Source organism: Cydia pomonella, chromosome 1 (genome assembly GCF_033807575.1).
Source record: "Cydia pomonella isolate Wapato2018A chromosome 1, ilCydPomo1, whole genome shotgun sequence".
Lineage (NCBI taxonomy): Eukaryota > Metazoa > Arthropoda > Insecta > Lepidoptera > Tortricidae > Cydia > Cydia pomonella.
In genome coordinates this window covers 2,970,536-2,996,322 of record NC_084703.1, presented here as the reverse complement: position 1 = coordinate 2,996,322, position 25,787 = coordinate 2,970,536, and the positions used below count along the sequence as shown (strand labels likewise).

The window sequence follows — 25,787 nt, the reverse complement described above, 5'->3', positions numbered from 1 at the left end:
ATATATGAGATTCAATAGATGAAGCGAAAGCCAGCTGTCACCGTAACCACTTGGTTTTATGTACGATTAACAATGCGTAACCAGGTTGCTGTGGCTATGTCGATAAAATCATATCGATAAACTATCGATATTTCTTTCAATTTTATTTTTACTTGAACAGAAAAATATTTTATTCTTTATAGTGGTTAAAATGTGTGTAGACAGTTTTTGGAAGTTAAGCACATTAATATAATTAAGTAAGAAAAATACGGCAAAAATTCTTCAATTGAGTCATAGTCATAGGGAGCGTGCATAAACTGTAGGGGGCAGCACAGGTGACGTCAGATTTTTGACGCGAGGTTTATGCTTAAATCTAAAGTTTATGCTTTCAATGTAGCCCACGAGATGGCAGAATCTACTATGCATAAGAAAACGTATTATGAGACCGGCAGATGGCAGCACTTGTTTTAGCGTGAAGTGTCAATGTACATGTTTATGTTTCAGATTCACGCCACAACATGGCAGACCTTCCAACGCGCACGGACCCCATAGGGATCATCATTCGACGCGTGAAATATAACTCTGCATTTGTTTTCAATGACAAAGTGTGCCAATGTCATCATGAATGTAAATTTTCCATGAAAACTTTGTACTGTGAAAGTCGGTGCCAAGTTAGCGAAGACTGACCCTTGTGTGCGTGCGAGATGACCGGACTAGCGATGTCTAATAAGATCAAATTAAGATCAAGACAAAGTTCGAATCAGGGCTCGGAACCGGTTTATTTTTAAATCTCGAAATAGCCCAATGTTTTTAATTATTTTATTTTATACTCTTTACGTAGGGCTGGATGATGTATTTAGGTAACAACTACGCATTATTAGATACTTAGTCCTATTAAAAATGAAATAATAAACCAAAGAACGGAAAAGAACGTAATAATACCGGTATTTTTTGTATGAAGAAAAAACCGGTTCCGAGCCTTGGTTCGAATAGACTCCTTGCATTCTATAGCGGGAATGCATCGAGAATCTTATATTAAAGTGGGTGTCAATTGGCCCGGTTGAGTGAACAAAATGTTATCTGAATAGGTATTGCAGATATACAAGGTGCCCACGAGGAACCTAAGAGATTTTAACCACGCATTCCTGAGGTCAAAAGAAGGAAAAAATATTTATGTGAGTTTTAAATGTCAATTTCACAAAAAAATGCTCTTTTTTTTCTTTTTTCTCAATTTAATGTATGTATTTGTACATAGAATATAAACGCTATTTGGAAAACTGTAACTGAATAATGTTTTTTTGTGTAAAACCTATTTTTTGTTAAGTGTTACTTGTCATCTATCAATAAGGATATTTGGACTAGGTCCCATAGTGGCAGCATCGCCATCAAAAAGGCGTTTTGCACTAAGTAAAAATAAAAATATGTTTTTTTTGTAAGTGCCTTTAACTCTGAAATTAGGCGAATAACAAAAAAAGTTTATAAAACATTATAGTCTTTTAATATGATCAGGAATATACTGTCAAAATCTCTCGAAATGCTCACATGGGCACCGTGTATATACCTCCGTATAAGATACATAAAGTCTAAGAAAAAAACTTGCCTCGAAACCAAGGATCATTACCGGTATTCAGACTACCGGTTTTAAATTAGGTATAACCGGTTTCAGTTGTATTTTGCTATTGATATCACTAAAGCTTTGATTACCGGTATAATAAATAACGGTATTCATGTCTATTAGCGATTTTGCTATTAGACAATAATACCTGTATTTTCATGTTAACCTTAACATGTCAATGTCAATACATTCCTTTATTTGTTTCTTCGAATATGTTGTGCTTTGCCGTATTGCTAAATTGTAAAAATATTTACAGAAAATTGAAATAATAGTATCTATGACGTCGTAAATTAATTTTCTTATTCAGTACCTACACCTAGTAATAATACTTCAGCCAGCTATGCAGAATGTTATCGCGTGACGTTACAATATTACACCTATTTGTTGTGTTTTAGTAGTAGTATCTGATTGACATCTTACCTTTCAAGTGCAATGAATAGCGGTATTGAATATATGTATTTAATATTGTAAATAGTCTATATATAGCGGTCTATAGTAAATAGTCTATAATAGGATTATAGGTATTCTTTTTATAGAGGTAATAGTTTGACAATTTATTTACAGGTATTAACAAAAACCGGTATTACAATCCCTGCTCGAAACAGAACATGAGATATGCAAATGAAATTTTGCCATCAACTTGTTATAATTGTAAGGGACGCCAACAAGTACTTCGTTCATAATAGAACAGTATAGAAGTCAACCATAAATATTTAATTCATAAGTTAGTAAGTTATTAATAAATTCCCTGAAATGTTATGGCTCGTTTATATTCCTGTGATTTCGAGTCGAAGCCACCCAATGCTTCAGTGTCAAAGACAAGTTAAGAAGAAAGACGACTGCTTCTCCATACAAACTTAGTACCGTAAAACTACCCAAGTATATATAAATTGTATATTCAGATGTCGAACACAATGAAAAAATCAATTCAATATTATAGATTGCAATGTGGTACGTTCCACAATAAAAAAGGAAAAATATTTACATATCTTCTGGTGACAAGCAAAACTCACTAATTACCACCACAAGTTCATAGCCATAACAAACCGTATTACTGCTAAATTAAGGTAGATTTTTGTTTAATTATTTTTAGTCATTAGTGAGTTTTGAGATCATGTGCACATATTATTAGAATGCCGTAGTTCTATGGCAAGATATTTTTCATTTATCATGCTCTGACAGTAGGTCATTGTTGTTCTATGAAGTATGCAGAAAATAATGCTTTTCTCTTCTTTCTTTTATTGTTTTTTAGGGTTCCGTAGCCAAATGGCATAAAACGGAACGCTTATAGTTTCGCCATGTCCGTCTGTCTGTCTGTCTGTCCGAGGCTTTGCTCCGTGGTCGTTAGTGCTAGAAAGCTGAAATTTGCCATGGATATATAAATCAATAAAGCCGACAAAGTCGTACAATAAAATCTAATTTTTTTTTTTAGGGTACCTCCCCTACACGTAAAGTGGGGTGAAATTTTTTTTTCGTTTCAACCCTAGAGTGTGGGGTATCGTTGGAAAGGTCTTTTAAAACTAATAGGGGTTTTCAAGAAACATTTTTTGATAAAGTGAATATATTCGGAGATAATCGCTCCGAAAGAAAAAAAAATGTGTCCCCCCCCTCTAACTTTTGAACCATAGTTCCAAAAAATATGAAAAAAATCACGGAAGTAGAGCCTAAGAAAGACATTAAATGAAAACTATAGCAGATATGATCAGTTTAGCTGTTTTTGAGTTATCGCAAAAAGTTTTCCCTTCATAGTAAAAATACTTAATTTAATTAGGTACTGATTATGCAAATTTGCTTAACTCGGGTGAAAGGTACCGTTTCATCCCTTGGTTAACAATTTACTATACTTTAAGCTCCAGTTTAGCTTATTGTGACGAAAGAGTAACTACGGAACCCTACACTGAGCGTGGCCCGACATGCTCTTGGCTGGTTTTATTTACGATATTCAATTGAAATTTGGTTTTTAATGGATCTTTTCTACAATTTCCATTTTGATATTTAACTCCCCGTTGCATAAATAACGATACCTTTGTAATTTTTACCAAAAACTTTCATCACGTTTTTCTGCAAAAGTCATCCGACATCCGAAATCACGTACTTAAAACACTCTAAGTATTCCTTTGTTTTATATTAACACATTGAGTGCTGAGAACCCGCTCGGCAGACGCTCTGTTCGTAGTAGCTTTTATCTACGAAGCGGCCAAACGCTAGAATCGGCTACGCGTGTAGCGCTACGAAAAGTTGGCAATGAATGCGTTAAAGTTTATAATTGTCAGTCCTTATTATTCGCATGTCTCTGCCAATGTTTAATTTAAGCACCATTGTAAGAGACTAAGTGTGCCACTGAATTATAAATGTATTTGTATAGTCCCTTTGGCAAGGGCTCAGTTTTAATCAGACACCGCCCGGTTTGTACCAAAGTCCAGTCAAAGGAGTCTTTGAGATCGGTAAAAGTTTCGCCGGTAGCACTGTCACTTGAATGGGTTTGGGAAAGGGAACGGGAATAGGTATTAGGAGCATCTGGTTTGCATCGCACAGGGTCATACACATTTTATAGAATAGTCGCGCCTTTATTTTATTTTGTATTTTTTTTTTTTTTTTAATCGGAAAACCAACAGCTTAAGTAAACTAAAACTAGGTTAACATAAATATGTATCAGGGAAGCCAATTACAGGTTTCCACAGACAGGATATAAAGGTAGTCATATTACAGGTTAGCACAAAATTAAAGACTTTACAAACGCCAAAACATGCTATGAGAAAAGAAAGAAGTACTTTGTTTCTTATTTAAATCAATAATTAAATTAAACCTATGCTAATCTTCTGCAGGCAGGGGCATGATTTTCCTGTAGACATCGCAAATTTATGTGAATCCAAAGCTAATTTTGGAGCATTCCCGCTGTCCCGTACGGACGCATTTTACTTCATACATATGCTGCGACTTTTTTTCAGCGTTTAAAGCAGGCGATTTTTTTTCTTCTAATAATAATAATTGAGCCTATTTACGTCCCACTGCAGGGCACAGGCCTCCTCTCATGCGCGAGACGGCACAGGCTACCCAACCCAACCCACACTAGCTCAATGCGGATTGGGAACTTCACATACACCTTTGAATTTCTTGGCAGATGTATGCATTTCCTCACGATGCTTTTCCTTCACCGAAAAGCTAGTGGTAAATATCAAATGATATTTCGTAGATAAGTTCCGAAAAACTCATTGGTACAAGCCAGGATTTGAACCCGCGACCTCCGGATTAAAAGTCGGACGTCATATCCACTCGGCCACCACCGCAATTGTCTTCTATTTTTTCTTAATTAGGTACAGTCAGCGTCAAATACTTTGTAGCAACCAAAGTGGCCAAATAGTTCGGTACACCATATATTTAGTATGGTGTACCGAACTATTTGGCCACTTTGACTACTACAAAGTATTTGACGCTGACTGTACAACACGATACTGAATAGGGGAATATGCCCTTAAACATCCGCTATTTTTGTGGTATATGTTAGTCCGTATGCTATTTGTAATACGGGCCTTATTGTCTGATATGAATTTTTAAATAAAATATTTAATACTAAATGATCTCAATCTTTCTTGTAAAGAAGTAGTAATGTTATATAGTTGTAGGTATATTCCCGACAACATCACAACAAATATCTATCGCGACTCGACAATAATACGCGCGGTAAAATTTCAATAAAATGAAAATGCAATTTTAAATATGAAATCTCCCGCTCCGTACTCACAGAATAAGTTTCCAAGAATAGAGGAGCAGGGTTTTAGAATATTTCACTAGGAAGTAATAGGAAAAAATATTACTGTCAAGTTCGGTGACTTACAGTAATAGTAACGAATTCTAGCTATTTGAAAAATTTACCCTTTGTGTGAGGTCTGAGTGGACGCTCGAGTTGAGCGTGCAGCGGAGCGGGGCGTGCTGTATGCATGTTAAACAAATACACGTATAGGAGCGGCCTTAGTGCACGCTGCTCACATCACTCGTGAGCCCGACGCCACGCTGCACGCCCCGCCGAACGCTCCGCTTCGAGCGTCCACTCAGGCCTTACACTAAAATGGTAAATATGATAAATATTTTGTAAAAAGTACACTGCTTTCAGTTATTATGTTCAAATAATTGTGGAGTGTTTCTTCTGCCTAATGTTACCCCTCCTGTCCGCAGTTACCCCACTTCACGGTACGAGTAATGTGGCAACAAAACTCACAGACAAGGGATATGAAAAAAGGTTAAAAAGAAAAGACATCTTCCCTCATACATAGATAGGGGAAAAAAAAGAGTAGAAGCCCTCACTGGAGGACTCGCTCGTCACGTTATTAAGCATTCAACCAATCTGCTTATAGTCTGACTGATCGCATATATAACTAGAAAAAAAAAGTAATGTGGCCAAAATTCCGATCTCATTATGCCGGCTCCACATGTTTGACAAACAGCGACAAACACCAACCACCACCAACAAACACGACATTGTAGATAAATTGTCTGTTTTGTTTCATGTTTTCTAGTGATTGCCATCAGTGTCGGTTTTTTGCACAAATCAAGGGGCTATTCGACTAACTGGCACGTTCGCCAAGCCTGGAGATGCCGTGTTTGTTGGGTGGTGTTTGGCATGTGTTCGGTTCGGTCTTTGTAGCACATCAAGCATGTGGAGCTGGCACAATAACCATACATCGTTATCGCGGGAGCAAAAACAAGCCTGTCAAAAAGCACATGTAACAGAATGTCAGTTCAGTCTAAACGGAATATTTTGCCTACATATTCTAAACCTCCAAGATGTGCTTCGTATCTAGAATTAAGTTTTCTCTGTCAATAAAACTTGTATTTCACAATGTAAATAAACCCTTACCTACAAATTACCGTGTCAACTTGAATAAGAAGTCATGTATATATTTAATTTTGTTATCAGTATTTACTTTTTAAAGTATTTTATTTTGATTTTCGTAATAGATGACCAAAATTGTATCAATATATTCTACTGCTACATTTTGAACTCATTCTGTTATTGTTTATTAACCGGCGTCAATTTCATAGGAGGAGGTTCTGTATTCGCTTGTAGCTAGTTTTTTTTTATATACGTACGTGGTTCGATTTGATTAATTCTTTTTTTTGTTTGAAAGGAGTTATCTCCAAGTTTATGGAGTGTGGAATTAAGAGGAGTGACATCTCTTATGGTAGAACTGTAGTAAAAGTGTCCAGCTGTAAGCTATAAATAATAGTTCCAAATCTCTCCAGAATAGCGCTAGAGTAGCTAAGAACCTAGGCGCTATTGACGGAGTGACGTGCGCTGTCTATGATTTGATTTTTTTGTTCAAGTATTCCAGGTATTGTAGCGCCACATTTAAGGTTTTTTGATGACACGTTTTGGTACATGGAGATTTATTTCCTTCCGTATCCAAGTTGATCCCATTCTAATTTGGTTCTTTTCTCATAATCTTTCAGTACTGTCAATCGTTGCTCCCACGATAACGATGTATGATAATAACTGTATAGATTATCCCGTTCCGTACAATATGCGGCACCGAACTTCGGAAGCCTTTTAACACACCTGCATCTATAAACGGCTTAGTGCGACATATACTCAAAATCGCATCAGGCGTAACACTAAATTGGCTAAGTTGCTGGCAAGGTTTAGTTGGCGAAAATACTTGACTTAACAAGTTAGTTTGTTGGTTGTGTTGAGTGAGGCTATACTATCGATAATCTTGTTATATGAAGATGGATATTGTTATACGTTCTAAATTTAAATAGATACAGTCGCCATTACAAATATCGGAGCGGCCAAGGTGTTCAGAAATATCTGAACACGCGTGTATTGTCGACGCGGTGACCTAAGTACTTAATTATAAATAAACAACCTGGAAAAGTCGAAAATTTTGAATACTTCTTGGAACGAAGTTCCCTATCGGACGGGCTAGGCGAAAAAAAGTGTAGAATATTCGAGAATAAGTAGCCTAATTTCACCCTTTAGAGGCACAGTTGGCAAACAGCCGCGTATAAACAGGTGGTAACAGCAACGATCCGGGTTCGATCCCCGGACGTGTATGCAGATATCACTTTTTGTATTTTTTTACACTTGAATTTCATATTTTTGATTGACTAAGTAAGCGAGTGTGAAGTTTGAGTTAAGCGTACCAGTTTCAGTTTGTACAAAAATGTTTTCAAACATAAGAAAACGTTGTTGTTCCTGCCTGTAAGTCGCATTTATGAACTGATTTGTGAAATTTTGTAAGCAGATTCGATAATTATTATTATGCCGATTTTTTTTGTATTTGTTTATCAATAACATAATACGTTTATCAATAATAATATACTTCGTTCCAATCAATTTTGAAGTGACGAATGGCTGCAGCGTTCGGATAACTGAGGGTTCGGATAAACTAAGTCAGCGTTCGGATAACTGAGGGTTCGGATAAACTAAGTCAGCGTTTGGATAACTGAGGGTTCGGATAAACTAAGTCAGCGTTCGGATAACTGACTACGTGTCAACTTTGTCATCCCAATAATGTTACGTCCTTAAAAGACCCCGCTATGTCCTTAAAAGACCCGGGTATGTCCTTAAACTACGTCAAAAAGAGAAGTATGGGCACTGTGAATGACATCTCGCTTTGTGTGGTAGAACACAGCACAGCGGATATCATTCTAGATCTAGAGCAGAGCCCACCTGGGGAAGTACCTTAGAGAAAACCACAGCCAAATAACACAAGACCCTTACTACTACCCTGACGGTGAGTAAGGTTGCCAGGAGCTCAACGAGGGTGAGGAGTTTTAGGGTCGGCGACGGTGGAGTTTCAGCCGTCCATAGGATATGGAGACTGCTTACCATCACGCGGGCCGTATGCGGGCCACCGACGCAGTTTACCAATTGTCAGCCAATTATGTACGATGATGAAGACTTGTAATATTCCAGTACCAACACAATGTTGGATAATAGCTGATTGCAAGTTCACCGAGACGGACTACAAAACAATAGGGGATCGAGAAACCTCTAACATCCCTCCTACAGGTATAATTTAACAACCCTAAGTGATACATACAACCCTAAGGGCCCGTACATTGCTTGTTGCGATCCAGAGTCCCCAGTGAGTCGGGGATGCTCCGGAGTGAATTGCGATTCTCGTTTGTAGCTTAGAGAATGCTTAACCCTGTAAGTTTTTTTTTTTTTTTTTTTAATACTACGTCGGTGGCAAACAAGCATACGGCCTGCCTGATGGTAAGCAGTCTCCGTAGCCTATGTACGCCTGCAACTCCAGACCTGGGCGACCGAGCTTTGCTCGGTTATAACTATTTATTGTAATATGGTGGTGTATAGGTGATAATCTTAACTACATTTTTTACTAAATTAAACTTGTCTAAAACAATAAAAATTATATATAAACTTGAAAAAAAAAACAAAAGTTAGTCACCGGGCGAGATTCGAACCCGTAACACTCGTTTAGCATGTACACCTGCAACTCCAGATTGTTGCGTGTGAGCCGTGTGCTCCGTTTGTGGCATTGTTTCAGCCCGTATGTGTTCCACAATAGCTGACGTTGCTTCGAGTCAGTCGTACTGCTTCACCGAGTGAGGTAGACTTAGAACAGCTCTTCCCTCAAGTCACTGCTGCACTGCATTTCATGCCGTTGACGCCAAACTGACGTAATTTAACATACAGGTAGGTGTGTGTACCCCTAGTGTAAATTTATTCGATAGCGAAACGTAACGTACGCGTTTGCGTTAAGTCTTTGTATGGGATTTTGAGTTTCCAAAACGTCCCGCTTGGCGCGCTGTTTCTAACCCATACAAAATGAAACTTCACGCAAACGCGGACGTCACGTTTCGCTTGTTAAAAACAAAATAGACGTTTCTGTACTGATTGTCAAGTATCAAATGACTAATTATTACGAAAAGACTAATTTGATGATGTCATTTTTAGGATTCCGTAGCCAAATGGCAAAAAACGGAACCCTTATAGATTCGTCATGTCCGTCTGTCTGTCCGATTCTGTCACAGCCACTTTTTTCCGAAACTATAAGAGCTGTACTGTTCAAACTTAGTAAGTGGATGTATTCTATGAACCGCATTAAGATTTTCACACAAAAATAGAAAAAAAAACAATAAATTTTGGGGGTTCCCCATACTTAGAACTAAAACTCAAAAAATCTTTTTTCATCAAACCCATACGTGTGGGGTATCTATGGATAGGTCTTCAAAAATGATATTGAGGTTTCTAATATCATTTTTTTCTAAAATGAATAGTTTGCGCGAGAGACACTTCCGAAGTGGTAAAATGTGCCCCCCCCCCCCCCGTAACTTCTAAAATAACAGAATGAAAAATCTAAAAAAAATATATGATATACATTGCCATGTAAACTTCCACCGAAAATTGGTTTGAACGAGATCTAGTAAGTATTTTTTTTTAATACGTCATGAAATTAAAAAAAAATTTTTTTTTCAACATACCCATACATGTGGGGTATCTATAGATAGGTCTCCAAAAATGATATTAAGGTTTCTAATATCATTTTTTCCTAAACTGAATAGTTTGCGCGAGAGAACCTCCCAAAGTAAAAAAAAGTGTGTCCCCCCCCCCCCCTGTAACTTCTAAAATAACAGAATGAAAAATCTAAAAAAAATATATGATATACATTACGATGCAAACTTCTAACGAAAATTGGTTTGAACGAGATCTAGTGAGTAGTTTTTTTTAATACGTCATAAAATTAAAAAAAATTTTTTTTTTCGTCAAACCCATACGTGTGGGGTATCTATGGATAGGTCTTCAAAAATGATATTTAGGTTTCTAATATAATTTTTTTCTGAAGTGAATAGTTTGCGCGAGAGACACTACCAAAGTGGTAGAATGTGTGTCCAAAGTGGTAAAATGTTGAACGAGATCTAGTAGTTTAAGTAGTTTTTTTAATACGTCATAAAGGAACCCTTCATGGGCGAGTCCGACTCGCACTTGGCCGCTTTTTTCCTTTAATGGCATGAAATGAACGGGCCCTGGCTGATAGGTATACACTGTAGAATAGAGCGCGTACTGGACCGCCGGAGGCGCCTTTCCCCTTCCGTTTTTTGACCCAAGATTTAATTTCATGGCTAGGGCACTAGATTAACTTAATACCATGGCTTTATTTTAACAATAATAAAAAAATAATTGAACAGTCTTGCCAAGCGGCGTGGTCTGAGACAACTGCTTACTGCTCCATACATTTCTGCGTTTATTTCTCCTATTAAGAGGAAAAAGCCAGCTGAGCCCCTTTTCAGATTTGAGAATTTTAGTTAAATTTCACGCAACTGCAGCTTAGGCGAAAAACCATGCGTAAAAATCTCAGAAATCGAGGATTCATCATCGACATTTTTGCCCTCCAAAACTTAACCAAACGTAAATTTCGGGAATATACCTAATGAGAAATAAATTACTTACGTCCGACCGTTTTGATTTCTGCGTTTATTGTTACCGATTTTGTATGCTTGGCCCCCAATACGACTGCTGCCCACTGATCCCGGTCCTGTGCAGGTGCTCGCCAGTCTTCAACCTGCTCGCGCAGATCCGCGTCCACCACATCCGCCCATCGATACCTAGGTCGACCGACCGGGCGGCGTGCTGTCGGTTTTCCCTCAAACGCTCTTTTCACCGCCCGATCGGCTCCCATTCGCTCTAGATGACCGAGCCACCGCAGCCATTGCGTCTTGAAGGCCAACACACTTTGGGTCGCTGCGCCAGAGGAGTAAGTAAGTAAGATTTTGTATGCTAGGCGTCTGTTTACGGCGCATTTTTACGGCCATTTCTCGCGCTGCTTAAAGTAACCTAGTTCTTATAAAAACCAGAATATAAAAAAGCAAAACGTACAGACACACGCAATGGTAATATTGAACTCATATAAAAAAAACATCAGCGTTTTTATATAAATAAAGTGTATTTTTCTGCCGAAAATACGCCAAGTTATTTGAGACACGTCGAGCATCTATTTGGCTGTTTAATGGACCTATGCCTTTATTAGATATAGCCATTTCAACTTAAAAAAAAACTTGACAAATATTGGAATCAGAGGCGTAGCGAGGGGGGGGGGGCTAGGGGGGCCATGGCCCCGGGCGGCACATAAGAGGGGGCGGCAAAAACGTTATTTAAAAAAATATAAAATTAAGATATCAATATTTTCAAATCAAGCCACGAAATGAACTAACGCACCGCGAGAACGAACGGCGTGGGGCGGGTGTGCGGGGGCGGTCAACCGCTACCGGAGTGCGGCGTTCCAAACCACCGACGAGGTTACTCGCTTGTCCGCTGGTTAGAATAACCTATAACCCTATATGTCGTCAGTGTCGTCACATCAAAACACGGCGTCTTCTGCGCGCGATCTACAGCCGGGCGCCCTCGGCGCCATCATTCGTTCAAAAATAGTTGGGCGCAGCCCGATAAACGTGGCGCGATACGCGTGATTCAATGCCGGGCGCCTTCGGTGCCCTCATATTGAAAGAGTCGGGCGTAGCTCGACGTAAGTGTCGCGCTGCGGGCGATCGAATAACGGGCGCTTTCGGCGCCCTCATGCAAAAGCATCGGGCGTAACCTAATGCATTGGGCGCGTTGCTGCTGTACAGAGGGCGCCTGCCCAGCCACAAAAATAATGTAAAATTACTTTAATACTTATTTTCTGCCCTCCGGGCGGAAAGCGTCAACTTTGCTCCCGCTGGGCTAAACGAAGTTGCCGCTTTCCGCCTCCGTCGAGAAGTTCGTTTAGCGCAGCGAGAGAAAAGTTGACGCTTTCCGCCCGGAGGGCAGAAAATAATTAAATACGAAATTATAACCCCATGATTAATAATTAAATGTAGGGGAGATAGGGGAGCATTGGGCAGTCGGGAGGTTCGGGCACTACCTTGTAAGTCGGGTCGTATGGAAGCTACTTAATTTTGTATACTGTGGTAGTTTAGCTTACTAACTGGCAATACCGCTCAGGCTAATGTCATCTGCCATTTTGATTAGTTGTCAGTGTCACATGCCGTCGACTGTTTTGTGCGTGCAAAAGTAAATATTTTGATGTGATTTCGAAGGAAATAACAACGTGATCTGCGAAAAGCCGTAAGTTTCTGCATTGTCATCTAGTCATGTGTTTACGAAAGCTAATATTAACGTATAAATTAAAGTAAAACATTAGACTACAAAAAACATATTTGAATTTATTTGTCAAATGAGAGGGTGGGGAGCTTTGAGCACTATTTTTAAAGGGAGGTTTAGGCATGCCCAATGCTCCCGACACTATTGTTTGTTTCGGCAATCGCTGTTAAAAGTAAGGTCTGTTAAAAGAAAATTATTTCATCGGGTTTAAATTGCGTGTATATATTGAATTTCAATACCTACTAAATACTTTTGATGTTTTATTATTATTTGTGTTACTTTTTATTATATTATTTTTTCTAGAAAAAAGCCATTTGAATTTAAAAAGAAAAATAAGCCCCGCGAAATCCTTAAAGATATAATATTACGTGCCATAGAAGAAATTACAAAGGGAGCAAAAATTTAAGCGACTGCAAATAAATACGACGTATCTAGATCAAATCTCCAAAGATATTTAAAACAAGGCACTGTAAAAAATGTTTCTTCTAAATTCATATCTTGCCAAATATTTGCTGAAGATGAAGAAGCCAAACTGTCAGAGTATCTCATAACATCTTCTAAATTGAATTATGGACTGTCATTAGCGCAAACGCGTCAGTTGGCTTATGATGCATAGTAAAGTGCAATAAATAAAAACAAATACCAGAAAATTGTACTAAAAATAAAATAGCGTCAGAACATTGGATAAGAGGGTTTTGACTACTTATAGTTTAAAACAGTTGTTCGTTTGTTGATTTTATTGCAAGTTTTATGATTATATTAATTAATATTCAAGTAATTTGCCATTAAGTGGAGTATTTAATACAGTGCCCAAACCTCCCATAGAGGTGTCCAAACCACCCGACCATTGGGAGGTTTGGGCACTTTTGACAGTGTTCAGAAAAACTCTTGCAATTTTGAAACTGTTTATAATTGTATAAGTGTTCGTCGTTATAATTGAAGCCAAATATATGTGCTACTAATACAAGGAGTAAAAAGTTGATTTTGTTAAAAAATTGCATTTTTATTAAGACTTAAGTAAAAAAGTGCCCGATGCTCCCCTATCTCCCCTAAGGCAGACTACTGAAAATCGCGCTCTAAAACGTATGAAATAAGAAAACATTCTCACCTGAAATAATCATTTACCTTTACCTGAAGAGGGAAGAATAGCTTTGCGATCCTAGCGAAATAACGGTATGAAATTACATTTCGGGAGAAAACGTTTTCCAATAACTAAATCTTAACAAATCACTTTGATTTTGATGTCCATCGCTTCAGCATAGTTAATTATAGGTTTATAGGTTTCGCTTTTTTTAAGAATTATTTATGTGTTTATTGTTTTCAAATTAAAAAAAAAAAGCAAAACTTTGTTTTTTCATTGTGTCAATAACATACTAAAAAATCATGGAGAATGAAAAATATTTAGAAGTGGAAAAACGTTTTCTCTTTTTGTATGGACGATCCCGTGCTATATACTTCCCTCTTAAAGCTTATGACCGTAGCACACAACCACGGCTATCCTTTGCATATTTTTGTGAATATTGAATATACACAATGGGAATCCGACAGATGTTAAAAGTGAATTCTTGATCACATGTTTAGAAACTAAAATGTCATGCAAAGTTTTCTAAAATCGGTCTTGTTATAAAGATAATGACAATTCTTGTGAAAATTTGTTTTTTGTAATAACTCAGTGAAAAACGCCTTTATGGCTGCGACGACGCAAGCACTATGTGGCCTTTAATAAGAGGCATTAAAGTTTTAAAGGAAGCTCGCAAAATTTATCTGCAAATAAAATAAAAAACTATTTATTCATTGTAAAGTTTTTTTTGCCAACATATAAAAATAAATAACGTGTCGTGTGCAGAAAACACATACACACAATTTTTTTGCCGAATTTGATCAAAATACAAATAATTTTTTTTGCTCCTTAAGACAGTGGTTAAAATCTGACGGGTTTCTCGTTTATATAGTGTAATTGTATACACTGTATGAACGTAATTAAGTAAATTATGTTACATTGTATTTCTTTATTTAAAAGAAGTAAATATACAATATTTCTGTGTGATTATTTCAGATGTTTTTTTTTCTTTTTTCATAAGTTTAAGAGCCAAATTTTCAGTAGTCGAGTTTTTGAAGATATTCTTTGTATTTTACCTTTTCCAACTAACTTTGTCTTGTACTTAGTCAGGTCACAAGTTTAACAAATAAAATGTTATACAAAGCTTTTAATAAAAAAAGTTTGCCATGATTTGATTTGAAAGCTTGTTTTATACTGGTAAAAATGTAATAAAATTATTTTAAAATGTAAAGCTCGTTTTTATTAATTTACTACTTGTTTACTTTGGGATTGTCGTTAGACGCGAATACACGCGAAATAAAAAATAAAATAAAATATAACTTTTTTTTTCGAATATTACATATGTTTGAATCCGGATCCGTCTTTAAACTACGTCCAAAAGAGAGGTATGGGCATTGTGAAAGTCATCTCGCTCTGTGTGGTAGGGCACAGAACAGCGGATATCATTCTAGATCTAGAGCAGGACCCAACGGGGGAAGTACCTCCACCTTACAGAAAACCGCAACCAAATAACACTAGACCCTACTTATAGTGTTGCCGGTGAGTAAGGTTGGCAGAGCTCAATTAGGGTGCGGAGTGTCAGGGTCGGCAACGCGCATGTAACTCCTCTGGAGTTGCAGGCGTACATAGGCTACGGAGACTGCTTACCATCAGGCGGGCCGTATGATTGTTTGCCACCGACGTAGTATAAAAAAATTTTGAACACTTAATGCAAAACTGTATCTATAACTTTTTTATCAGTAAAAATCTTTGTGACAGAACTTATGACCTGACTAAGTGATGTTGATCATAAATTGGGGCGGCAAATTTCTGATCGGCCCCGGGCGGCAAACACATACGCTACGCCGCTGATTGGAATTAGTAATCGAGAAGGAAATCGAGACTGAATTGTTTTTAACTTTTTAATTTTTGACTGATCATAAACTACGCACTTCGCGATCTATTTTTTAACCAGCAAAGTAAACTTTGCCTTCCATTTTTAAGAAAAATAAATTAGTACTACTGAAAATCCGCAACATGATGAATACAAAATAAAACCTTGTCAGAGTATACTTGAGGTTATATTTTGTAATCTGCCGCAAACTGCAAACTACATACGACACACCTAAACTTATTGCCCCTAACAAGACAAGCGTCCTCTTGACCTAACAATGTCATCTCCATCCCGTCGCTAGGTAACTACCAAAATGCATCGTCCTTGTCACCTGCACGATGTTAGAGCAGGATAGAATAACGCAATTAGAGCAAGTTAGATTGAGTTCTGGAGTCTCTTGTGGGTTACGATAACAAGTGAATTCGTGTTTTGTAATTGTGGAGATTTCTCGGGACCAAAGATGTCGGCGGCCGATCGTAAAGTTCATGTGTAATGTTTTGACGGTAGTCACATTAAACCAATAGATGGTAGGATAGGTTCATTAGGTTGCTTCAGATGTCCGGAGCGCAAACGTGTCCAGAAATAGGACACGGGCACAAAGTAAATAGCGGCGGCGCGCGCCGGAGCAGAGTCCGCTCAGTACAAAGTGCCATTTTCGCCGCAAGCACACAGACGTGACATTTACGCACACAGACGTTACATTTACAGGCGTTTTCGGGCACTCTCAGGCAGAGCTTAGTCGGGCTGTGCGCGCATTGCTCACTTGACGTCCCCGCCGCTACGTAGGTACCTACTGTCACGTACGTCAAAATGCAGTCTCTAAGGAATGTAAACATGATAAGATGTATGTATAAACGAATCGATGTATGTATGTCTGTAAACTTATATTACTTACTCCTTTTTTAAATTCCAAATTAATACAGAAACAACCCTAGTGAGTCGGGCAAGTTTAGGTATGTATTTTCAAGAACGTTCGAACGGCGGGAACGGACCTTCTGTTTATTTTTATTTTGTGACACGGGGCTCCGTTGTCTCAGGGAACGAGACAATGATTTTCATGATTCACGATATGTCTAGGAATTTCATTATCTGCCTGATTTTACGACCGGCCTCCGACATAGACAACGCAATACGCAGCGTTTACGAAGTGTCAGTAAATTACACAAAGGTGCAATTTTACTTCTGAAATGCACAGATCTGGAATAACTCTTACGTTTAAAAATAATTAAAGTGTGCTAAAGCGAAGCCATCCTATGTATAATCTGGCACACCCACTTTGTCAGTAGAAAAGGGTGGTAAATTAAAAAAATGTAGGCGCAAAGGGTTGATCTCCCGTAGAAAACTTTGAATTTCGCGCCTTTTTCTACTGACATGGTGGGTGTGTTTACTGGTGTGTAAATCAAATACAGGCAATAAATTAAACCAGATATACAGTGTGTATTTTTGATATAACCTCAAACTTAAACTAGACGTAGGTTTTAGTGCTATAAAACAATGTTGAAAGATTTTTTTAGGTTAGTCTTCACTATCAGAGCATAATTAACTTTTGTTTTTTTTCGAGCGGCAATGTATTTCGTACATCATGATGCCTGGCGTCATTAATGAGACGTTTTGAGTTAAAACAAAGTAGTGATACATTGCTTGCTGAATTATTTTGTAGGAAAAAAAAAAGTATTCCATTTTTTATAACATCTATGAATGTGTGTTAATTACAGCTTAAACTAACTGCCCTTTGATTATGTGTTCGTGTCAAAAATACACGCTGTAGAATTAACAGTTTTGAATGATTAACAGTTAGTGTCACTAGATTTAAATTGACCGGGATTTGGACCGTGATTACCTTTTGCATTGTTTTCGGGCTCCCGGTATTAACGCGGTTAGTGTGGACGCGACCAGTGGTAACGTTGGAAGCCAACGCAGCCGACGCGCACGAATGAGGGTAGACCGTGCGCGGTCTACACAACTTTGACACCCGCTCGCTCGGAAACCGGTTAAATTTCTAAACTGTTATCGTGTAGTTGGCGCAAAACCTTTTAATTTCGGTTTCGCTCGAAAAAACGTTATTTTTAAACTGGTTTTTATTAGAACAGTTCTTGTCAAATTAACCGGTTAAGGGCAATAAAAACCGGTTTATTCCTATGTCGGTTTCTATGTTTACGTGGCACACCAACAGGCCGACCGGCCGTTTGGTCGGTTGTCGAGTAAACCGGTTTTTTAGGTTACAATAAAGTTTTTAAAACGTTTGCGTTCTTATAAAAGTTCGGAGGAAAACCGAAACAAACCGGTATTTTATAAACCGGTTCCGAGCCTTGCACCCGCTATCTTCAGTTACCCGTGATATTTGAATGATATTGAAATCGTTAGCTGTCATTCGCGTGTTCATTTCGCTCTGACTCGTGACAATTATTAGTTCGAGCGAGACGCCCGACACCCCCTTTGTGACCGACATCACAGAGGCATAGTTACTTGGCAATTTGAAAGCTATTTAGGAATATTAAACGCACTTTTTTAAGGTTTCGGGGGATGATTTTGTGGAAGCAATATCTTGGATGGAAGTTTTCAATTTGTCCATAATTTGTTGTGGGCTTCTGTACCCGGGGGAAAGGCCTTAAACTACATCCAAAAAAGAGGTATGGGCGCTGTGATAACATCTCGCTTTGTGGGGTAGGGCAAAGCACAGCGGATGTCTGTCTGAGCTGGAACGACGCCGAGACGGTTGCTCAAGATATAAAGGCGTGGAAGGATCTTGTGGCGGCCCTATGCACCTCCGGGATGCCCTAGGGCCTACAGCAACCATAGAGATATCATCAGGCGGGTCAATGTACGAAAATGTATGTGAAAAGCGTCTCTGCATTAGTTCGTTCATTTGCCACTACTAAACTAAATGCAAGTAACAAATATAAAAACTACAAAACTGTTCATATTTTTACACATATATAGCCGCTTTATTTGAGGAGCTTATATTCAAAACCTAATTTGTCTCAAAAAAAAAAAAAAATATTAGTAGTAAATAAGAATTCAAATAAATATCACAACTGAAGTGTGAAGTGTGTGTTTAGATTAATCTCAGGAAAGTTTAGAAGCTTGAATCGATCCCATTTGCCTGTACAATGAAAATGTATAATAAGAGACATCTTTGATACGAATTCCTCTGCTAAAAAGTTAACCAATCGTGTAATGGCAACTACAAAAATTAAGTTGATCCCATAAATAACCATTTCACCAAACAATACTTTCATGAGTTTTCTAATCACTGAGATAAATCAAGGAACCTGACGCCAAAATTTACAATGGGTCTTCTTAAAGTTCAAAATTAATAATGAATATAATGTGGGATGTTGATTCGACGATCTCATAGCGAAGAGTCTCGATCAACACCTTGAGGGCCTCGCTTTGGATCAAGGGTCAGGTGCAGAAGGTGATCTTGGACACGGCGCGGATAGTCCGGCCGTTCTTCTCTCTGCGGCCCTGACCACCGGCAGCTTGGGCCCTGCCCCGCTGCTGGCGGCACCCTAGGTTAGGTTTTTAATAATGAGTTTATTATCTTTTGTATCGTTTTGCGTTTTTATATGTTATACCTTTAAACGAGCAATTCTTGTATATATATATATATATTTCTGTGATCTCGGAAACGGCTCTAACGATTTCGCTGAAATTTGGTATATGGGGGTTTTTGGCGGTATACAATCTATCTATATTATTCTTATGTTTGGGAAAACGCGTGTTTTCGAGTTTTCATGCGTTTTTCTTTCGACGCAGAATATGGTCGCTAATTTCGTGTTGCCGGCCACTGTCCGTCTGGTCCAACGGGTTAAGACGCAGACTGCTAAACGAGTGTTACGGGTTCGAATCCCGCCCGGTGGCTAACTTTTGTTTTTTTTTTATGTTCAAGTTTATATATATTTTTTTAATTTTTATTGTTTTAGATGAGTTTAATTTAGTAAAAAAATGTAGTTGTGATTATCACCTATACACCACCATATTACAATAAATAGTTATAACCGAGCTAAGCTCGGTCGCCCAGGTACTTTTACTTTTAAATACGTATTGTAAAAAACCTTACCTAAGAAGTAAGATAATAAAGAGATTATAATAATATAATATAATAATATGTATGAATAACAGCACATTGAGTAACAGGGTCCGAAATTACAATAGTATTCAATGTGAGATATTTAAATATCTATTGAACAATATTGAGCACCTGCTCACGATAAGAATGGGATCTTATAAAATATTTTATTATCCTGCCCAATTTTCTTTTCAAGATTATCCATACCGTTCTTTGTATTGTATTACTTATACCTAAGGTTTACTTACTACTTATACCAATTACTCATGCCAATGATCTACTTGGTTTTGTGTGGGTTTATTCTTCCATTTATAAACATATTTTGACATAAAACTACGACACTTAAGTAATAGTTATCCCTGAGCGAGGATATTTGGATTTATTTTGGTAATTTGTATTGTTCCTGAATGTCTTCTTGTAAGTACATTCTATCGAGACCTTTGGGACCTGTTATTATAGTCTGGTTTCCATCTAAAATTTCTCATAGCATTTGGTTAAAGCGTGTAAAAGTTTAATATTAAGGTTTTGAGCATCGGCGTCTAGTCAGCGCTATGGAAAATGGCGTCGCTGTGCAGTGGCGCCAACGTTGCGTCGAGCAGCAGCCATAGAGTTGACTACACGCGGACCCTTGGGACACGCTTGTGTTGGGTGTCCCTTAAACTACAATTTTGCGAGAGCCCTCTCTGAAGATGCCCACAAAGCGAGCACCTATCTTAATAAATAAGCGGTCTTAACTCTCAACCGTTCAATCTTAAATTCACATCGCGAAATATCCCTTTGTCCCCTGTCGCGGTAAATTGCGATCTTTGTCTGCTGGATGTAATAACAGATAGGCTTAGCCTTAGAGGTTTGCCAAGCGGCTAAACAAAGTTGTATTAGGGAATGAACGGAGTTAAATGCTGTTGACTGTATAAAGGGCTTGGAAAAGGCCAATAAAATTGATCGTAGTGTATGTAGTGACTTCATGAAAACAATTTTTACCCTAGGCTCCGTTCTAGAACGTATATTTAGATGCACTTAAGATGTTTTGGCACATTTATGAATGTTTCTTACTATCTCTTAAACGTAATAGCGATTTACCTCTTATTTGCTTAACAAAATGTAGTTATTTAAACTAAAGTAGCCTCAGATGTCAGCGGCTAGTAGAGCGTTCGATAGGACGTGTAGTGTGGTGTTAAGCTTCCATGAATGCTATCTGGCGATGTCTGCCTTCATCTCCATGGCGACGTGACGCAACACTGACAGCAAGCGTTCAGAAATCAGAAATCATAGCATTTATTCGTGATAAACTATGACATACAAAAGTATAACAACATAACAAAAGAAAGAAACATAGAATAAATAAATAGTTTACCACGAAATGGTCCCACCTCAGCATTAATGCTAACCCAAAAGTCAGCGCTGATCTTCCGGCGAGACCATTTGTGGGTCACGAACGCAGCTGTACGACACGGCATAAACATAAAACTGAACGCGGCTTTGCGGCGGTGAAAGGGCGGCGATCAACGCCATCTAGTCTGCCGGCGAGACGTCATGATGAGAAAAGAGGCCATGTCGTTCCTGAGGATAAGATGTAGACTAACCTGACGTTCTCATATCGCTGGATGTAGATCTTGTGGAACTGCTCCTGGCGCGGCTGGCTGGCGATGTCTGCCTTCATCTCCATGGCCACGTGACGCGGGAGAACTGACAGCAGGAGGCGTTCCTGAGGACAAGTGGAAATGTTAGGAGTAATTGTATTGTCAGCATCAATAGATAGATAGATAGATAGATAGATAGAATACTCTTTATTGGCACACCTCAGTAAAAATATACAAGAAAAATAAACCATTGATTAAATTTAGAGGCAGACAACAGGCGGTCTTATCGCTAAAAAGCGATCTCTTCCAGACAACCTTTGGGTAGCGGAAATAGAGAAGTTAATCGAAAAAATAGGTGTTGCTAAACCGTTATGAAGCCTAGATTCACACACACAATTACAGTGAATAAACATACACATATAAGGAATATAATAGACATACATAAACATACATATAAATATATATAAAATAGAATCAGGTACTTTTATTAAAAATCTGGGGAAGCGGTTAAGATAGCGAGGTTTGGGTCCCCGTTCTGGCTCGTACCTGGTCCAACAAATATCGCTGGCAGTACAGCGCGGTAATGCGGCCAGTATATTTGGAACTGTTGCACCGGGTACATGTCGTCTCGGGGATTAATGTGAAGGCAATAGTGTTAGGGTTTTGGACAAAGCTTGTTGCGGATTTTATCTTGTACAAATCCAAAGATGTGGGTTCGAGTCCCACGTTGACCAGAGTTGATTATTTCATTCTGATTGACATCTGTATATACAATTTATAAATTGTCTTGTGGTACGTTCCACTGTACTAAAAAACTGTAAAAAAAAAGGAAAATAAATATTCACCATTAGTGTATTCACTTTTGACCGCACCTTATCGTATGTCCTTCCTCGGGCTCTATCTCCCTAACAAATACTATCTAAATCAGTTCAGCGGTTTAAACATGAAGTTTGTAACCTAACAGACCATCACAATTAATATATTTTCTATAACGGAATCCTTTGTTAAGTAATTAGAACCCACCGAACAGTAATTGAGAAGTTAGTGTTCACCGATTCCGAGACTCCAGGGCACAATGGCCGCCCAAATCCAGTTTTTAGATGAAAACAAGAATAGATACGTTAATAATACCTGTCTACTGATTCGAAAAACATTAGATAACAAAATCCACTCACAACTAAGTTTTACAACTGAATTACAAAATGGCTTACGACCTCTACGTAATTCTAACGATTTTTGTCTTCAGCCAGCTAGAGCCAAATGTGGCAAAAAAAAATATTGGTTATGAAGGGGCACAATTTTACAACAGCCTACCTAAAGAAATTAAACAGTGCAAAAATTACAATGTTTACAAGCGAAAACTATTGGCAAACATTCCACATGGGAACAAAAGATATTGCACTATTAAGCAAAATATTGTCACTCAACTCAACAAGTATGTGTTTAGAGTTCAAAGTGCAATACGGCTAAAGTATAAGTGATAAAATTACTTAGCAACAGTTTTTAGTTAGTGAAAAATAAGCAGCTTGTATTTAATTTGGACATACCCACATGTTTATTTTATATACAGTACATATACAGCTTTACTTTATTGAGCATGTTCGTGTGCCTATTTTTAGATGTAATGCTCGTAAATGACATGTTCTAGTTTTAGTTATTAGTTATTTTAATTTGTTAATTACCTGCATGCTCACTCATATTTTGTATTATCTTGTATTTTCTCTATTTTTTTTTATATACTACGTCGGTGGCAAACAAGCATACGGCCTGCCTGATGGTAAGCAGTCTCCGTAGCCTATGTACACCTGCAACTCCAGAGGAGTTACATGCGCGTTGCCGACCCTAACCCCACCCCCCTCGTTGAGCTCTGGCAACCTTACTCACCGGCAGGAACACAACACTATGAGTAGGGTCAAGTGTTATTTGGCTGCGGTTTTCTGTAAGGTGGAGGTACTTCCCCAGTTGGGCTCTGCTCTAGATCTGGAATGACATCTGCTGTGCTGTGCCCTACCACACAAAGCGAGATGACATTCACATTGCCCATACCTCTCTTTTGGACGTAGCTTAAGGACATACCCGGGTCCCGGGGTAAGTGAAATGTTAAATTTCTTTTGAGAAAATAAATTTCTTTAACCATAAAAGAAGTGGCTCTTTAAGCTGTAGACCTTAAGCTTAGAAAATGTGAAAGTGATAAATAGTTCGTTGTGTTGTTATCACAATGGTCTTAAGCGCCATAGATGCTATATTTATTTATTTTATTTATTTATTTTATTTTATTATTTATTTTAAGATTATTATAATGTAATGTTTACCCAGGTATTGGCTGTTGTATTTATAAAATGTTGTTACGTATTTTTCATGTCACTATATGATGTTACTATAAATGTTTTATTGACTTGTAAAAGAGCCCTTGAGGCCTACTTGCAGAATAAATTTTTGAATTATGAATTTTGAATTTTGAATTTTATTGGCGTTTAAGTCGTTTATGCTAATTTCCGCATTTAGAAAAAAAAACTGGGTTGATAAAAAAAACTATTTAATCATAGAATCTGGTCACAAAATATCACGAGAATCGGTTAAGAATTGCGACATGTAGAGGAGAACAAACGGACACATGAAACTGAGACCTTCGCCAATGCTTCTGAATATTTGAGGGGGCTCAAATATTTATTTTATTCTGTTTTTAGTAGATATTTGTTGTTATAGCGGCAATAGAAATATATCATCTGTGAAAATTACAACTGTCTAGCTATCACGGTTCATGAGATACAGCCTGGTGACAGACAGACGGACAGTGAAGTCTGAGTAATAGGGTCCCGTTTGACCCTTTGGGTACGGAACCCTAAAAAAGTGACAGCTAAAATATATGTACAATTAATCAGATTGAAAAAATTGTAAATTTTGATGTTAAATTACCTTTTGTGTATATTAGAATGTAATGAGTTTTTTTTTAAATAAGCATAGCAAGATTTTGAGGTCTGATTTTCTGGACCTACATCTACAGTGGCCAACTGGTGAGTACAAAAACGATACCCCTCATTTAGCTGTGCGAGGCAGGAAGTGTCCGAGTCTAGCCTTGTATTTAGTCTACGTCTATCGGCAGCAGGCTTACCAACCAAACTCTGCATAATGTATGGGCTCCTGTTTGAGTACGGGGCATGGCACACGTCCGATTCGCACTCCGACGTACGAGCGGGATATCACTATAATACGCGCATAGCGCTGTCTCGCTCAAACTTCGAACCGACGTGCGAATCGAACGCAGTGTACCCCTACGTTTCAATCCTAACTACGATGGACGCATTTGAACTTCATGTAGATTATTAAGAGGAAAGAAGACCGAATTCACGTGGCCGCTTTTCCATACAAACGTAGTCCCCATTTTCCTCTCTGGATTTTAACAGTGTAGAAAATATTTTTATGCAATTTGATGTGTATTAACAATAGCCATACCCTTTCATTTTTTTTATTTTTTATGTATTAAGTATTCATAGACTAGACTAGTAAGGTAAAAGTACTAGTGTTCGACGCTGCACTAGTCACCGACATGGGCACTTTATGTCATAGAAAATATAGGTTAAATTTGAACAACGAAGATTTTTCTGTATTGGAACTTAATCCTTGTCACTTTGACATAAAGTGCCCGTGTCGAGTACTAGTGCAGCGTCGAGCACTAGTACTTCTACCTTAATGTGTGAAAGAGAATTAAAAAAAAATGCAAAGTTCCCATCACTCGTGTCATTCACGAAGACGCGCGCCTTGACTCATATTGTTATGTCATTAAAGGTTAGATTTGACAAATCTGCGCGTCATCGTGGATGACACGTACTGGTTCCCATGAAATTTTCTCGGTATTTATTTCTGCACGTCTTATTGCCAAACCTTGTTACAGTTAGTTTTTATTTCTATAACACTTAAATTTGCTTAAATTTAATGTACTACGACGTATATGTAACGTATTTTCTACAGACGGATCAAATCACTGATTTACATATTTCAAGTATTAGTTATTATAAAATACAGATTTAAGTCTTTTTGTTTTTTTGTAATAGCCACGGACCTGTTTGTATTTTATTTCTACATATGAAACTATAGGTCTATTTCTTGATCAAAAATTGTGTATGACTGTTTGTTTCTAAATAAATAGAAAAAAAAAAACACTTGAAATAATCACCAGCTCTTTGATTACACTCACCAGACGCTTCGCGATTTCTGCAAACAACTTGTGCACGCTGGGAGCCCATGGACCTGGAGTTTCAACGGTAAATGGTACAAAATGGTACTCTTTACCGAGGCAATATTTTTTTATTAGCACAAAATGGTACTCTCTACCGAGGCTCTTCTTTTTTATTAGCCTATTTGTGTGTCCCACTGCTGGGCAAAGCCCTCCCCTCTCGCTTTCCAATCCTCCCTGTGCTGAGCAAGATCCCGCCAGTCCCGCTGAAACGCATCCAAGTCGTCCCGCCATCTTTTTCTCGGTCTGCCTCTGCCACGACTACTCTGG

General features: G+C 38.0%; 1 protein-coding gene across 6 annotated transcripts in view; it reads right to left on the bottom strand.

The window, feature by feature from the left end:
* The window catches only part of LOC133526503 (adenylate cyclase type 5-like), a 472,750-nt gene that overhangs the window by 92,929 nt on the left and 354,034 nt on the right, over positions 1-25,787 (bottom strand). For all 6 annotated transcript variants that reach the window (XM_061863171.1, XM_061863191.1, XM_061863199.1 and 3 more), the window contains exon 11: positions 21,287-21,408. In XM_061863171.1, the coding sequence (XP_061719155.1) occupies positions 21,287-21,408 (122 nt within the window). The remainder of the gene's footprint in view (positions 1-21,286; positions 21,409-25,787) is intronic.